General features: G+C 60.9%; 1 protein-coding gene across 1 annotated transcript in view; it reads left to right on the forward strand.

Moving 5' to 3' along the window:
- Positions 1 to 9870: 9870 nt before the first annotated feature.
- Positions 9871 to 17222, forward strand: part of smg5 (SMG5 nonsense mediated mRNA decay factor) — a 29982-nt gene continuing 22630 nt past the window's right edge. The window contains exon 1 of the mRNA XM_072490729.1: positions 9871 to 10062. Coding sequence (XP_072346830.1) covers positions 9947 to 10062 — 116 coding nt within the window. The 5' untranslated portion in view covers positions 9871 to 9946. The remainder of the gene's footprint in view (positions 10063 to 17222) is intronic.

The following is a 17222-nucleotide window of genomic DNA, read 5'->3' on the forward strand; positions in this document are numbered from 1 at the left end:
ACTATAACATATATACATAACAGTAGCAGTAACTTCCCTTGCTACATACTCCTTCCTGCTGGTTCCTGAACTGGCCAGCTTTATTTATACTAGGAGTTTACTAGTGGTTTCTCCGCCCCCCTCATTGGGGAAGCTCATACTCCCACAGGATTGTGGGATAATCATTAGTCCCAGCCAATGGTAAGTAGGCAGGTTATAACAGTAGGAATAACAGCAAAAGGGATTATTATTTAAATGATAAAATATTAAAACATGCTGCTGTGCAGAGAGACCTGGGTGTGCTAGTGCATGAGTCGCAAAAAGTTGGTTAACAGGTGCAACAGGTGATTATGAAATGAAAATCGCTTATTGTCACAAGTAGGCTTCAAATGAAGTTACTGTGAAAAGCCCCTAGTCGCCACATTCCTGCGCCTGTTCGGGGAGGCTGGTACGGGAATTGAACCGTGCTGCTGGCCTGCCTTGGTCTGCTTTAAAAGCCAGCGATTTAGCCCAGTGTGCTAAACCAGCCCCTTTAAGAAGGCAATTAAGAAGGCAAATGGAATTTTGTCCTTCATTGCTAGAGGGATGGAGTTTAAGACTAGGGAGGTTATGCTGCAATTGTATAAGGTGTTAGTGAGGACACACCTGGAGTATTGTGTTCAGTTTTGGTCTCCTTACTTGAGAAAGGACGTACTGGCACTGGAGGGTGTGCAGAGGAGATTCACTCGGTTAATCCCAGAGCTGAAGGGGTTGGATTACGAGGTGAGGGTGGGTAGACTGGGACTGTACTCGTTGGAATTTAGAAGGATGAGGGGGGATCTTATAGAAACATATAAAATTATGAAGGGAATAGATAGGATAGATGCGGGCAGGTTGTTTCCACTGGCGGGTGAAAGCAGAACTAGGGGGCATAGCCTCAAAATAAGGGGAAGTAGATTTAGGACTGAGCTTAGGAGGAACTTCTTCACCCAAAGGGTTGTGAATCTATGGAATTCCTTGCCCAGTGAAGCAGTAGAGGCTCCTTCATTAAATGTTTTTAAGATAAAGATAGATAGTTTTTTGAAGAATAAAGGGATTAAGGGTTATGGTGTTCGGGCCGGAAAGTGGAGCTGAGTCCACAAAAGATCAGCCATGATCTCATTGAATGGCCGAGCGGGCTCGAGGGGCCAGGTGGCCGACTCCTGCTCCTAGTTCTTATGTTCCTGCACATTTTCTAGACACTCCCGATCTTTATGCCGAGGGCCTTCTTTCCGAAACTAGACACAATTATTTCGGACTTTGTGCGGACGGGGAAGGTGCCGAGGGTGGGGAGGACCCAGTGGCAGAGGCAACAGGGGTGGGGTTGGCATTGCCGAACCTGCTACATTACTATTGGGAGGCGAACGTGGAGACGGTGAGGCGATGGTGGGAAGAGGAGAGGGTAGAGTGTGTTAGGATGGAGGAGGAATCTTGTAAGGGGTCCAGCTTAAGGGCGATGGTGACGGCAGCAGTGCCGATGGTGCTGAACACATACTCAGCAGAGACAGGCCCCGTGGTGCAGTCCACGGTGAAGATATGGAATCAGTTGAGGAGGCATTTTAGGATGGAGTGGATGTTGGAGTTAACGCCGCTTTGCGAGAATCAGGGCAGCACGGTAGCACAGTGGGTAGCACTCTGGCTTCACAGCGTCGGGGTCCCAGGTTCGATTCCCGGCTTGGGTCACTGTCTGTGCGGAGTCTGCACGTCCTCCCCGTGTGTGCGTGGGTTTCCTCCGGGAGCTCCGGTTTCCTCCCACGAGTCCCGAAAGACCCGCTTGTTGGTCGGACATTCTGAATTCTCCCTCCGTGTCCCCGAACAGGCGCCGGAATGTGGCGACTAGGGGCTTTTCACAGTCACTTTAACGTCAGCCTACCTGTGACAATGAAGGTTATTATTATCACGGGTTTGAGCTGGGGAAACGGATGGCACGTAAAGGAGGTGGAGAGGAGTGGGGCTGGTCAAGGTGAGGGATTTGTATCTGGAAGGGTTCGCCGGTGTGGATGAATTGAGGGAGAGGGCAGAGCTGCTGAGGGGGAGTGAGTTCAGGTAGCTACAGGTTAGGGACTCTGCACCCACGGTTTGGAGGGGGTTCCCTAGGTTGCCGGGATACACCCTGCTGGAAATGAAAATCGCTTATTGTCACAAGTAGGCCTCAGTGAAGTTACTGTGAAAAGCCCCTAGTCGCCACTTTCGGGCGTCGACTGCTGCTCCCGGATGTGGAAGGGGAGGGGAAGAATTGGGGATATATACAAGTGGCTGGGGGAGCAGGGAGGCGAGCGGGTGGTGAAGATCAAAGAGAAATGGGAAGCGGAATTGGGAGGGGAGATCAATTGGGGAGTATGGAGTGAGGCACTGCGAAGGGGAAACGGGACCTCCTCTTGTGCAAGGATGAGCCTGATACAGTTTACGGTGATGCACAGGGTGCATGTGACTCGGGCGAGAATGAGTGGGTTCTTTCAGGGGGCAGCAGATGAGTGTGAGAGGTGCGGGCGGGGGGCCAGCGAATCGCGCGCACATGTTTTGGGGTTGCGAAAGGTTGGAGAGATTCGGGGCGGGAGTGTTCGGGGTCTTCGCCAGGATAGCGGAGGAGGAGGCGGACCCTTTGGTGGCGACATTTGGGGTCTCAGAGAAGCCGGAGCTCATGGAGAGGGGGAAGGCCGATGTCGTGGCCTTGGCCTGGCGGCGAATCGTGTTGGGAGTGGCGGTCGGCGTCGCCCCCGGGGGTAGCAGCTTGGTCGGGTGACCTGGACGACTTCCTGCGGCTGAAAAAGATCAAACAGGAGTTAAGGGGTTCAGTGGAGGGTTTTGAGGGGCGAGGTGGGGGATGTTCGTGACCGTGTTCGAGGAGTTGTTCATCGCAGACGGGGAGGGGGGGGTGAGGTGGGGGGGGGGGGGGTGAAAAAGGGGAAACATTTGTACACACCGTATAGTCGTTTGTTGGGAAGCCTGGTCCCGAATTGTTTGCGTCTTGTAACTTTTTATACACTTTCGTTCCAGTGATGTTGGACGACAGATTGATAAAATGCAGGCCCGACACGGGAGCGAAGGCCAACTTCCTCAGCCTGCCCGATTTGCCGGGGCTGCGGGTGAAACGGAAAGTCGCCAGTCAACCGCGACTGCTGACAGACGACGGTGGGACTGAGATTGAGACGCTGGGTGCATGTGAACTCGAGGTAGGGGGGGGGCACACAACGGAAGTCACATGCTGCCATTTTCCATCGTGGACACGGAATGCGAGTCCGTCAGAGGAGCGGACGCGTGTGAGACCCTGAACCTCGTTGTGAAAAGCCCCTAGTCGCCACATTCTGGCGCCTGTTCGGGGAGGCCGGTACGGGAATTGAACCCGCGCTGCTGGCCCGGTTCTGCTTTCCAAGCCAGCTGTTTAGCCCCCCGTGCTAAACCAGCCCACATGCCCACTGAACTTCACTCTGGGGTTTACATTTGCGCCGGATGAGTATTTTACAAACTAGGTAGTCACGAACGTGTACCAGGCGGAATCGCGGCCCGGCGACTTTTCATTCTTTGGCGGACCAGAAATCAGGGGATGCACAGGGTGCCAGGTCGACGGGAAGAAAGGTAAAAAGGTCACACTGAAAACCATTAAAACAAAGCAGAGGGGGCAGCGCGGTGGGGTTAGCCCTGCGGCCTCGCGGCGCCGAGCGTCCCGGGTTCGATCCCGGCTCTGGGTCACTGTCCGTGTGGGGTTTGCACATTCTCCCCCGCGTCTGCGTGGGTCTCGCCCCCCACAACCCAAAGATGTGCAGGGTTCGGTGGATTGAACAAAGAACAAAGAAAAGTACAGCACAGGAACAGGCCCTTCGGCCCTCCAAGCCTGTGCCGACCATGCTGCCCGTCGGAACTAAAATAAAAAAGGCCACGCTAAGATGTGCCTTAATTGGAAAAAATGAATTGGGGATTCACAAAAAGAAAAAAAGCAGAAAGAAAAGGGTCGGAGTGCTCCCCAAGCAGTCTCGGAAACTACCAAATGACTCGCTCTTCAATCTCTCCAGTCCTCCCGAGGTCCCGCGGAGTATCGACGAACGTTCCGCAACAAGACCTGCGGCTCACTTCGAAGAGGAAGGAGTCGTCCACGAGGCTGACAGGACAGGACGTACACGACGACGCAGCAAGAAGCATCGCGGTCGCAAATTTAACAAGCTGGGTGAGGACGACAAGGCCAGCAAGCAAACTGGTCCTCCGGCCGCATCGCGTCAAAAGGCGAGAAGACAAAAGAGACCTGCCAGAAATCCGGTATTCCAGGAGCAAAAGCCACATCGGGCAGCTGATAAAAGTTCCGAAGCCCGATGGGGCGATATCGCTGTAGATGGCCAATAAGCTGTGAACCAGGGACATGTCCATGCTGTTCGAAGCACAGTTAGAGCTACAAAAACATGTTTAAAATGATAACACGGATCATGTTTTTGTAAGACACAGATATATTTGAATATAAATGTCCAAAGGAAAGGGGATGTGGTGATAGGCCTGTGCCCAGTTCTGTATATAGTTGGCAATACCACCGCCAACCAGCTGGTGGCGTCAGCCATCTTTCAGATGACTTGAGATCTTGAAAATTCTATGATCCCCGCCAGTTGGTAGTAAGATGTACAAGAGGATGGCCGCACTTAGAGTAGCTCCAGCAGAATTCATGGAATTCATTCAGTAGCCATTGTCTGTATAGCGGTCTGTTAGTTATCAGTCCACGTTTTTGTTAGTAAATCACCTTTCTGGTTAAACGACTGTGTACATCATTCAAACGGCATTATCACAGAACACAACACAGGGGATAAAGGATGTTACAGAACTAGGAAGGGGGTGAGGGGCTGGAGGAGGTTACAGAGATAGGGAGGGGGTGTAGGGGCTGGAGGAGGTTACAGAGATAGGGAGGGGGTGTAGGGGGCTGGAGGAGGTTACAGAGATAGGGAGGGGGTGTAGGGGCTGGAGGTTACAGAGATAGGGAGGGGGTGTAGGGGTTGGAGGAGGTTAGAGAGATAGGGAGCGGGTGTAGGGGCTGGAGGAGGTTAGAGAGATAGGGAGGGGGTGTAGGGGCTGGAGGAGGTTACAGAGATAGGGAGGGGGTGTAGGGACAGGAGGAGGCTACAGAGATAGGGAGGGGGTGTAGGGGCTGGAGGAGGTTACAGAGATAGTGAGGGTGTGTAGGGGCTGGAGGAGGTTACAGAGATAGGGAGGGGGTGTAGGGGCTGGAGGAGGTTACAGAGATAGGGAGGGGGTGTAGGGGCTGGAGGAGGTTACAGAGATAGGGAGGGGTGTAGGGGCTGGAGGAGGTTACAGAGATAGGGAGGGGGTGTAGGGGCTGGAGGAGGTTAGAGAGATAGGGAGGGGGTGTAGGGGCTGGAGAAGGTTACAGAGATAGGGAGGGGGTGTAGGGACAGGAGGAGGCTACAGAGATAGGGAGGGGGTGTAGGGGCTGGAGGAGGTTACAGAGATAGTGAGGGTGTGTAGGGGCTGGAGGAGGTTACAGAGATAGGGAGGGGGTGTAGGGGCTGGAGGAGGTTACAGAGATAGGGAGGGGGTGTAGGGGCTGGAGGAGGTTACAGAGATAGGGAGGGGTGTAGGGGCTGGAGGAGGTTACAGAGATAGGGAGGGGGTGTAGGGGCTGGAGGAGGTTACAGAGATAGGGAGGGGGTGTAGGGGCTGGAGGAGGTTACAGAGATAGGGAGGGGGTGTAGGGACTGGAGGAGGTTACAGAGATAGGGAGGGGGTTTAGGGACTGGACATGGTTACAGAGATAGGGAGGGGGGTGTAGGGGCTGGAGGAGGTTACAGAGATAGGGAGGGGAGTAGGGGCTGGAGGAGGTTACAGAGATAGGGAGGGGGTGTAGGGACTGGAGGAGGTTACAGAGATAGGGAGGGGGTGAGGGGTTGGAGGAGGTTACAGAGATAGGGAGGGGGTGTAGGGGCTGGAGGAGGTTACAGAGATAGGGAGGGGGTGTAGGGGCTGGAGGAGGTTACTGAGATAGGGAGCGGGTGTAGGAGCTGGAGGAGGTTACAGAGATAGGGAGGGGGTGTAGGGGCTGGAGGAGGCTACGGAGATAGGGAGGGGGTGTAGAGGCTGGAGGAGGTTACAGAGATAGGGAGGGGGTGTAGGGGCTGGAGTAGGTTACAGAGATAGGGAGGGGGTGTAGGAGCTGGAGGAGGTTACAGAGATAGGGAGGGGAGTAGGGGCTGGAGGAGGTTACAGAGATAGGGAGGGGGTGTAGGGACTGGAGGAGGTTACAGAGATAGGGAGCGGGTGTAGGAGCTGGAGGAGGTTGCAGAGATAGGGAGGGGGTGTAGGGGCTGGAGGAGGTTACAGAGATAGGGAGCGGGTGTAGGGGCTGGACGTGGTTACAGAGATGGGGAGGGGGTGTCGGGGCTGGAGGAGGTTACAGAGATAGGGAGGGGGTGTAGGGACTGGAGGAGGTTACAGAGATAGGGAGGGGGTGTAGGGGCTGGAGGAGGTTACAGAGATAGGGAGGGGGTGTAGGGGGCTGGAGGAGGTTACAGAGATAGGGAGGGGGTGTAGGGACTGGAGGAGGTTACAGAGATAGGGAGGGGGGTGTAGGGACTGGAGGAGGTTACAGAGATAGGTAGGGGGGTGTAGGGGCTGGAGGAGGTTACAGAGATCGGGAGGGGGTGTAGGGGCTGGAGGAGGTTACAGAGATAGGGAGGGGATGTAGGGGCTGGAGGAGGTTACAGAGATAGGGAGGGGGTGTAGGGGCTGGAAGAGGTTACAGAGATAGGGAGTGGGTGTAGGGGCTGGAGGAGGTTACAGAGATAGGGAGGGGGTGTAGGGGCTGGAGGAGGTTACAGAGATAGGGAGGGGGTGTAGTGTCTGGAGGAGGTTACAGAGATAGGGAGGGGGTGTCGGGGCTGGAGGAGGTTACAGAGATAGGGAGGGGGTGTAGGGGGTGGAGGAGGTTACAGAGATAGGGAGGTGGTGTGGGGGTTGGAGGAGGTTACAGAGATAGGGAGGGGGTGTAGGAGCTGGAAGAGGTTACAGAGATAGGGAGGGGGTGTAGGGGCTGGAGGAGGTTACAGAGATAGGGAGAGGGTCTAGGGGCTGGAGGAGGTTATAGAGATAGGGAGGGGGTGTAGGGAGCTGGAGGAGGTTACAGAGATAGGGAGGGGATGTAGGGGCTGGAGGAGGTGACAGAGATAGGGAGGGGGTGTAGGGGCTGGAGGAGGTTACAGAGATAGGGAGGGGGTGTAGGGGCTGGAGGAGGTTACAGAGATTGGGAGGGGGTGTAGGGGCTGGAGGAGATACAGAGATAGGTAGGGGTGTAGGTGACAGAGATAGGGAGGGAGTGTAGGGGCTGGAGGAGGTTACAGAGATAGGGAGGGGGTGTAGTGGCTGGAGGAGGTTACAGAGATAGGGAGGGGGTGTAGGGGCTGGAGGAGGTTACAGAGATTGGGAGGGGGTGTAGGGGCTGGAGGAGGTTACAGAGATAGGGAGGGGGTGTAGTGGCTGGAGGAGGTTACAGAGATAGGGAGGGGGTGTAGGGGCTGGAGGAGGTTACAGAGATTGGGAGGGGGTGTAGGGGCTGGAGGAGGTTACAGAGATAGGAAGGGAGTGTAGGGGCTGTAGGAGGTTACTGAGATAGGGAGGGGGTGTAGGGGGTGTAGGGGCTGCAGGAGATACAGAGATAGGTAGGGGTGTAGGTTACAGAGATAGGGAGGGGGTGTAGGGGCTGGAGGAGGTTACAGAGGTAGGGAGGGGGTGTAGGGTCTGGAGGAGGTTAGAGATTGGGAGGGGGTGTAGGGGCTGGAGGAGGTTACAGAGATAGGGAGGGGGTGTAGGGGCTGGAGGAGGGTACAGAGATAGGGAGGGGGTGTAGGGGCTGGAGGAGGTTACAGAGATAGGGAGGGTGTGTAGGGGCTGGAGGAGGTTACAGAGATAGGGAGGGGGTGTAGGGGCTGGAGGAGGTTACAGAGATAGGGAGGGGGTGTAGGGACTGGAGGAGGTTACTGAGATAGGGAGGAGTGTAGGTGCTGGAGGAGGTGAAAGAGATAGGGAGTGTTGTATGGAGGAGAGGAAATTACAAATATCGGGAATTGTGAGGCCATCCTCGAGGATGAGAATTTTCACCTCAAACGGCTGGATTCCCCGTTCCTGAGGCTAAGTGTTGTGGCCGGTGCAGGATTCGTGGAGTTCATTCCTCTCCTGCTGGGCGATGTTGGCCACGATGCGGGGAGACCGCCCCAGTGCCATACTGGAGGGCCCCTCCAAAGCGGTCCAGAGCGAACCGCATCTTCAGCAGGCCGGAGCACCGCTCGCTCGGGCCCCTGGTCGCTGCATGGGCGTCGTTGTAGCGGGTCGCCGTGTCGTTCTGTGGCCTCTGGGTGTGTGTCACCAGCCACGACCGCAGCGGATAAGCCCTGTCGCCCAAGAGCCAATCCCCTCAGCTGGGCCGGGGGGTGGCGCCAGGAATCACTGGATGGAGGCGTCGTGCACACACTGCCCGGGTATGTTGGTCACATACCAGCTTGAATGTTCATTGAGTGTAGCCCCTTTTGGTTTGTGACGATCGGCCCGTCATCTGCAGGTGCTGGTAGGGGGAGCCGGAGCCTTCGATGGCAGGTCCTTGAACGAGAGGCGGTGCTGGTATTCGCGAGGCCTCATGCGGCGCCTCCTCCTCGGCCTGTTGGGCGGCCGGCTCTCCATCCTCAGCGGCTGCCTCCTGTTCCTCGGGGGGAGGTCCTGGTGCTCCAGCTCCCTCCTCCTCGAGCAGCTCCAGCTCGTAGAGTCGCTCATCCCCAAGGGGTCTCGTACAGCCAGATTGGCAATAATTCCCTTCTCATTACGCAGTACCCAGTTTGGGGGGGGGGGTCACAGGTAAGGCTTCCAAACCCTCAATGCTGATTGGATGTCGGGTTGGGGGGGTCACAGGTAAGACTTCCAAACCCTCAATGCTGATTGGATGTCGGGTTGGGGGGGTCACAGGTAAGACTTCCAAACCCTCAATGCTGATTGGATGTCGGGTTGGGGGGGTCACAGGTAAGACTTCCAAACCCTCAATGCTGATTGGTTACGGGGTTGGGGGGGTTCACAGGTAAAACTTCCAAACCCTCAATGCTGATTGGATGCCGGGTTGGGGGGGTCACAGGTAAGACTTCCAAACCCTCAATGCTGATTGGTTACGGGGTTGGGGGGGGTCACAGGTAAGGCTTCCAAACCCTCAATGCTGATTGGATGTCGGGTTGGGGGGGGTCACAGGTAAGACTTCCAAACCCTCAATGCTGATTGGATGTCGGTTTGGGGCGTCAACAATGGGACTCTCAATCCCCCAGTGCTGATTGGTCGGGGGCGGTGTCAGGCGGTGACGTTTGGGTTGGGGCGGGGTTTGGAGCGGTGACGTTGCGGGGTTGGGGCGGGTTTGGGAGCGGGGTCGGATCGGGGGCGGGGCTGTGACGTCGAGGTTGGGGGCGGGGCGGCGTTGCCCGGTTGGTTTGGGAGCGCGGTCGGGTTGGGGGCGGGGCTGCGAACGTCCAGGTTGGGGGCGGGGAGGTGACGTCGAATTGTGGGCGGGGCGGTGACGTCGCGGGTGCGTGCGACGTTGCTCGGTTGGTTTGGGGCGGAGTTGGGGGCGGGGCGGCGACGTCGCGGTTTGGTGCGACGTTGCCCGGTTGGTTTGGGGCGGAGTTGGGGGCGGGGCGGTGACGTCGGGATTGAGGGCGGGGCGGTGACGTTTCCATATTGGGGGCGGGGCGGCGACGTTCCGGGTTGGTGGCGGGGCGGTGACGTTCCGGGTTGGGGGCGGGACGGTGACGTCGGGATTGGGGGCGGGGCGGTGACGTTCCGGGTTGGTGGCGGGGCGGTGACGTTCCGGGTTGGGGGCGGTACGGTGACGTCGGGACTGGGGGCGGGGCTCAGCGCTCTCGCGAGGTTTGGCGGCTGATGGCGGGTTGGGGGCCGGAGCTGTGAGGACCGCAGCGGCCCCGGGACCGGCAGCATGAAGCAGCCCGAGCCGCCCGAGGGCCTCCCGCACGGCGAGGACCCGGACACCGAGCCCGCGCAGGGACAGGCCGAGCCCGACGCCAAACTCCTCCACACCAAGAGGCTGTACCGGTGAGAGAGAGAGAGAGAGAGAGGGAGAGGGAGAGGGAGAGAGAGGGAGAGAGGAAGGGAGAGAGAGGGAGAGAGGAAGGGAGAGAGGGAGAGGGAGAGAGAGGGAGAGAGGGAGGGGGGGAGAGGGAGGGAGGGAGGGGGGGAAGAGAGAGAGGGGGGAAGAGAGAGAGGGGGGAAGAGAGAGAGGGGGGAAGAGAGAGAGGGGGGAAGAGAGAGAGGGGGGAAGAGAGAGAGGGGGGAAGAGAGAGAGGGGGGAAGAGAGAGAGGGGGGAAGAGAGAGAGGGGGGAAGAGAGAGAGGGGGGAAGAGAGAGAGGGGGGAAGAGAGAGAGGGGGGAAGAGAGAGAGGGGGGAAGAGAGAGAGGGGGGAAGAGAGAGAGGGGGGAAGAGAGAGAGGGGGGAAGAGAGAGAGGGGGGAAGAGAGAGAGGGGGGAAGAGAGAGAGGGGGGAAGAGAGAGAGGGGGGGAGAGAGAGAGGGGGGGAGAGAGAGAGGGGGGGAGAGAGAGAGGGGGGGAGAGAGAGAGGGGGGGAGAGAGAGAGGGGGGGAGAGAGAGAGGGGGGAAGAGAGAGAGGGGGGAAGAGAGAGAGGGGGGGAGAGAGAGAGGGGGGGAGAGAGAGAGGGGGGGAGAGAGAGAGGGGGGGAGAGAGAGAGGGGGGGAGAGAGAGAGGGGGGGAGAGAGAGAGGGGGGGAGAGAGAGAGGGGGGGAGGGGGGGAGAGAGGGAGGGAGGGGGGGAGAGAGAGGGAGAGAGAGGGAGGGAGGGGGGGAGGGAGGGGGGGAGAGAGAGGGAGGGAGGGAGGGGGGAGAGAGAGAGGGAGAGAGGGGGGGAGAGGGAGAGGGAGGGGGGGAGAGAGAGAGGGAGAGGGAGGGGGGAGGGAGGGGGGGAGAGGGAGGGAGGGGGGGAGAGAGAGAGAGACAGAGAGGGAGGGGAGGGAGAGACAGAGAGGGAGAGACAGAGGGGGAGGGAGAGGGAGGGAGAGACAGAGAGGGAGGGAGGGAGGGGGAGAGAGAGACAGAGGGAGGGGGATAGTGAGGGAGGGGGATAGTGAGGGAGGGGGATAGTGAGGGAGGGGGATAGTGAGGGAGAGGGGGAGAGAGAGAGGGAGGGGGATAGTGAGGGAGGGGGATAGTGAGGGGGAGGGAGGGGGATAGTGAGGGAGGGGGATAGTGAGGGGGAGGGAGGGGGATAGTGAGGGAGGGAGAGTGAGAGAGAGGGAGATGGAGGGAATGGGAGGGAGAGGGAGTGAGGGAGGGGAGAGAGTGTGTGAGTGAGGGAGGAGGGATAGTGAGGGTGAGGGAGAGATAGTGAGGGGGAGAGAGGGATAGGGAGGGAGAGGGATAGTGAGGGAGGGAGGGAATGGGAGGGATAGTGAGTGAGGGAGGGGAGAGAGTGAGTGATAGTGAGGGAGGGTGAGTGAGGGAGGGGGAGGAGGGATAGTGAGGAAGGGATTGTGAGGGTCAGAGGGAGGAGGAGGGATGGTGAGCGGGGAGGGATGGTGAGCGGGGAGGGAGGCTGATAGACAGTGAGGGTGGGGGAGTGAGGGTGGGGGAGTGAGGGACGGGGGAGTGAGGAATGGGGAGGAGGAGGGATAGTGAGGGAGAGGGATAGTGAGGGAGAGGGATGGTGGGATAGTGAGGGGGGAGGGAGGGAGGGGGAGTTGGGATAGTGAGGGAGTGATAGTGGGGGAGAGGGATGGAGAGTGGGGAGGGATAGTGAGGGAGGGAGGAGGAGGGATGGTGAGAGGGAAGAGGGAGGGGAGGAGGGATAGTGAGTGAGGGAGAGAGGGATATTGAGGGGGTGAGCGAGGGAGATTGAGGGGGGCGAGCGAGGGAGATTGAGGGGGGCGAGCGAGGGAGATTGAGGGGGGCGAGCGAGATTGAGGGGGCGAGCGAGGGAGATTGAGGGGGGCGAGCGGGGGAGATTGAGGGGGCGAGCGGGGGAGATTGAGGGGGGCGAGCGGGGGAGATTGAGGGGGGCGAGCGGGGGAGATTGAGGGGGGCGAGCGGGGGAGATTGAGGGGGGAGATTGAGGGGGGCGAGCGGGGGAGATTGAGGGGGGCGAGCGGGGGAGATTGAGGGGGGCGAGCGGGGGAGATTGAGGGGGCCGAGCGGGGGAGATTGAGGGGGGCGAGCGGGGGAGATTGAGGGGGGCGAGCGAGGGAGATTGAGGGGGGCGAGCGAGGGAGATTGAGGGGGGCGAGCGAGGGAGATTGAGGGGGGCGAGCGAGGGAGATTGAGGGGGGCGAGCGAGGGAGATTGAGGGGGGCGAGCGAGGGAGATTGAGGGGGGCGAGCGAGGGAGATTGAGGGGGGGGCGAGCGAGGGAGATTGAGGGGGGGGCGAGCGAGGGAGATTGAGGGGGGCGAGCGAGGGAGATTGAGGGGGGCGGGCGGGGGAGATTGAGGGGGGCGGGCGGGGGAGGTTGAGGGGGCGGGCGGGGGGGTTGAGGGGGGCGGGCGGGGGAGGTTGAGGGGGGGGCGAGCGAGGGAGATTGAGGGGGGCGAGCGGGGGAGATTGAGGGGGGCGGGCGGGGGAGATTGAGGGGGGCGGGCGGGAGAGGTTGAGGGGGGCGGGCGGGAGAGGTTGAGGGGGGCGGGCGGGAGAGGTTGAGGGGGGCGGGCGGGGGAGGTTGAGGGGGGCGGGCGGGGGAGGTTGAGGGGGGCGGGCGGGGGAGGTTGAGGGGGGCGGGCGGGGGAGGTTGAGGGGGGCGGGCGGGGGAGGTTGAGGGGGGCGGGCGGGGGAGGTTGAGGGGGGCGGGCGGGGGAGGTTGAGGGGGGCGGGCGGGGGAGGTTGAGGGGGGCGGGCGGGGGAGGTTGAGGGGGGCGGGCGGGGGAGGTTGAGGGGGGCGGGCGGGGGAGGTTGAGGGGGGCGGGCGGGGGAGGTTGAGGGGGGCGGGCGGGGGAGGTTGAGGGGGGCGGGCGGGGGAGGTTGAGGGGGGCGGGCGGGGGAGGTTGAGGGGGGCGGGCGGGGGAGGTTGAGGGGGGCGGGCGGGGGAGGTTGAGGGGGGCGGGCGGGGGAGGTTGAGGGGGGCGGGCGGGGGAGGTTGAGGGGGGCGGGCGGGGGAGGTTGAGGGGGGCGGGCGGGGGAGGTTGAGGGGGGCGGGCGGGGGAGGTTGAGGGGGGCGGGCGGGGGAGGTTGAGGGGGGCGGGCGGGGGAGGTTGAGGGGGGCGGGCGGGGGAGGTTGAGGGGGGCGGGCGGGGGAGGTTGAGGGGGGCGGGCGGGGGAGGTTGAGGGGGGCGGGCGGGGGAGGTTGAGGGGGGCGGGCGGGGGAGGTTGAGGGGGGCGGGCGGGGGAGGTTGAGGGGGGCGGGCGGGGGAGGTTGAGGGGGGCGGGCGGGGGAGGTTGAGGGGGGCGGGCGGGGGAGATTGAGGGGGGCGGGCGGGGGAGATTGAGCGGGGCGAGCGAGATGCGGGGTTGCGCGAGTGAGATGGGAAGCGGGGCGATGGAAGGAGGTCCTCCTGCATGAAGGCTAGGATTTTGCCAGGCCCGTGTCAAGTAATTGGGACAGTTAATAGTGTGTTAGACAGGGGAGGTTGTGCTTTAGATGTACGGGGCACTGGTGAGCCCACATCTGGAGTGTTGTGGACGGTGTCGGTCTCCTTAGTGAAAGAAAGGTGTCGGAAGGTTTGTCAGACTAACACCAGGTTGTCTATGAGGAGGGATCGGAGAGGTCAGGCTTGTATGCGCGGTTCAGAAGAGTGGGAAGCGACTCGATCGAAACCTTTAAGATGCTGAGGGGAGGGTTATTAACGGGTTGGATGTGGAAGGATGTTTCCTCTTGTGGGAGAATCTAGAACTCGGGGGTCACCGTTTAAAAACAAGGGGGCCGCCCGTGTCAAACAGTTGGGGAGAAATATTTTCTCTCGGGTCTCTGGAACTTCTTCGCGAGGGGGTGGGAGCAGAATCTGTGAATATTTTTAAGACACAGCTGGAGAGATTCTGGATTAACGAGGGGGGGGTTAAAGGCTATCGGGGGGGGTCGGCGGGACTGTGGGGCCGAGGTCACCGTCAGGTCAGCTACGATCTTATTTAATGTCGGAGCAGTCTCGAGGGGTGGAGTGGTGGTCTTCCTCCTGATTCGTGTGAAGCCAAGAGGGAGACACTGGCCAGTGGGGTTTAACTGAAGTGACAGGGGGCCACTGAGGCTGGTGGGGGGGGGGGGGGGCGCACTGTCGGAGAGTCAGTACTGAGGGAGCGCCGCGCTGTCGGAGGATCAGCGCTGAGGGAGTGCCGCAGTGTTGGAGGGTCAGTACTGAGGGAGCGCCGCACTGTCCGAGGGTCAGTACTGAGGGAGTGCCGCACTGTGTGAGGGTCAGTACTGAGGGACGGCCGCACATCGGAGGGTTAGTACTGAGGGAGCGCCGCACTGTCGGAGAGTCAGTACTGAGGGAGCGCCGCACTGTCGGAGGGTCAGTACTGAGGGAGCGCCGCACTGTCAGAGGGTCAGTACTGAGGGAGCACCGCACTGTGGGAGGGTCAGTGCTGAGGGAGTGCCGCACTGTCAGTGGGTCAGTACTGAGGGAGCGCCGCACTGTCGGAGGGTTAGTACTGAGGGAGCGCCGCACTGTCAGAGGGTCAGTACTGAGGGAGTGCCGCACTGTCGGAGGGGCAGTACTGAGGGAGCTCCGCGCTGTGGGAGGGTCAGTGCTGTGGGAGCGCCGCACTGTGGGAGGGTCAGTATTGAGGGAGCACTGCACTGTCGGAGGGTCAGTACTGAGTGCTGCACTGTCGGAGGGTCAGTACTGAGGGAGCGCCGCACTGTCAGAGGGTCAGTACTGAGGGAGCGCCGCACTGTGGGAGGGTCAGTGCTGTGGGAGCGCCGCACTGTGGGAGGGTCAGTACTGAGGGAGTGCCGCACTGTGGGGGGGTGGTCAGTACTGAGGGAGCGCTGCACTGTCAGAGGGTCAGTACTGAGGGAGCGCCGCACTGTGGGAGGGTCAGTGCTGTGGGAGCGCCGCACTGTGGGGGGGTGGTCAGTACTGAGGGAGCGCTGCACTGTCAGAGGGTCAGTACTGAGGGAGCACCGCACTGTGGGAGGGTTCAGTACTGAGGGAGCGCTGCACTGTCAGAGGGTCAGTACTGAGGGAGCGCCGCACTGTCAGAGGGTCAGTACTGAGGGAGCGCCGCACTGTCGGAGGGTCAGTACTGAGGGAGTGCCGCACTGTGGGGGGGATCAGTACTGAGGGAACGCTGCACTGTCGGAGGGTCAGTACTGAGGGAGCGCCGCACTGTCAGAGGGTCAGTACTGAGGGAGCGCTGCACTGTCGGAGGGTCAGTACTGAGGGAGCGCCGCACTGTCGGAGGGTCAGTACTGAGGGAGCGCCGCACTGTCGGAGGGTCAGTACTGAGGGTGCGCCGCACTGTGGGAGAGTCAGTACTGAGGGAGTGCCGCACTGTCGGAGGGTCAGTACTGAGGGAGTGCCGCAGTGTCGGAGGGTCAGCACTGAGGGAGTGCCGCACTGTCGGAGGCTCAGTACCGAGGGAGCGCCGCACTGTCGGAGGGTCAGTACTGAGCGAGTGCCGCACTGTGGGAGGGTCAGTACTGAGGGAGCGCTGCACTGTGGGAGGGTCAGTACTGAGGGAGCGACGCACTGTGGGAGGGTCAGTGCTGAGGGAGCGCCACACTGTCCGTGGGTCAGTACTGAGGGAGCGCCGCACTGTGGGAGGGTCAGTGCTGTGGGAGCGCCGCACTGTGGGAGGGTCAGTACTGAGGGAGCACTGCACTGTCGGAGGGTCAGTACTGAGTGCTGCACTGTCGGAGGGTCAGTACTGAGGGAGCGCCGCACTGTGGGAGGGTCAGTACTGAGGGAGCGACGCACTGTCGGAGAGTCAGTACTGAGGGAGCACTGCACTGTGGGAGGGTCAGTGCTGTGGGAGCGCCGCACTGTGGGAGGGTCAGTACTGAGGGAGTGCCGCACTGTGGGGGGGGGGTCAGTACTGAGGTAGCGCTGCACTGTCAGAGGGTCAGTACTGAGGGAGCACAGCACTGGGAGGGTCAGTACTGAGGGAGCGCTGCACTGTCAGAGTGTCAGTACTGAGGGAGCACCGCACTGTGGGAGGGTCAGTACTGAGGGAGCGCTGCACTGTCAGAGGGTCAGTACTGAGGGAGCGCTGCACTGTGGGAGGGTCAGTACTGAGGGAGCGCCGCACTGTGGGAGGGTCAGTACTGAGGGAGCGGCGCACTGTGGGGGGGGGGGGGGTCAATACTGAGGTAGCGCCGCGCTGTGGGAGGGTCAGTACTGAGGGAGCGCCGCACTGTGGGGGGGGATCAGTACTGAGGGAACGCTGCACTGTCGGAGGGTCTGTGATGAGGGAGCGCTGCACTGTCAGAGGGTCAGTACTGAGGGAGCGCCGCACTGTCGGAGGGTCAGTACTGAGGGAGCGCCGCACTGTCGGAGGGTCAGTACTGAGGGTGCGCAGCACTGGGACGGTCAGTACTGAGGGAGCGCTGCACTGTCAGAGGGTCAGTACTGAGTGAGTGCCGCACTGTGGGGGGGGGTCAGTACTGAGGGAGCGCCGCAGTGTGGGAGGGTCAGTACTGCGGTAGCGCCGCACTGTGGGAGAGTCAGTACTGAGGTTTCGCCGCACTGTCGGAGGGTCAGTACTGAGGGAGCGCCGCACTGTCGGAGGGTCAGTACTGAGTGAGCGCCGCACTGTCGGAGGGTCAGTACTGAGGGAGCGCCGCACTGTCAGAGGGTCAATACTGAGTGAGCGCCGCACTGTCGGAGGGTCAGTACTGAGGGAGCGCCGCACTGTCGGAGGGTCAGTACTGAGGGTGCGCCGCACTGTGGGAGAGTCAGTACTGAGGGAGTGCCGCACTGTCGGAGGGTCAGTGCTGTGGGAGTGCCGCACTGTCGGAGGGTCAGTACTGAGGGAGCTCCGCACTGTGGGAGGGTCAGTACTGAGGGAGCTCCGCACTGTGGGAGAGTCAGTACTGAGGGAGCTCCGCACTGTGGGAGAGTCAGTACTGAGGGAGCTCCGCACTGTGGGAGGGTCAGTACTGAGGGAGCTCCGCACTGTGGGAGAGTCAGTACTGAGGGAGCGCCGCACTGTCGGAGGGTCAGTACTGAGGGAGCGCCGCACTGTCAGAGGGTCAGTACTGAGGGAGTTCCGCACTGTCGGAGGGTCAGTACTGAGGGCGCGCCGCACTGTGGGAGGGTCAGT

Source organism: Scyliorhinus torazame, chromosome 26 (assembly GCF_047496885.1).
Source record: "Scyliorhinus torazame isolate Kashiwa2021f chromosome 26, sScyTor2.1, whole genome shotgun sequence".
In the NCBI taxonomy this organism is placed as follows: domain Eukaryota; kingdom Metazoa; phylum Chordata; class Chondrichthyes; order Carcharhiniformes; family Scyliorhinidae; genus Scyliorhinus; species Scyliorhinus torazame.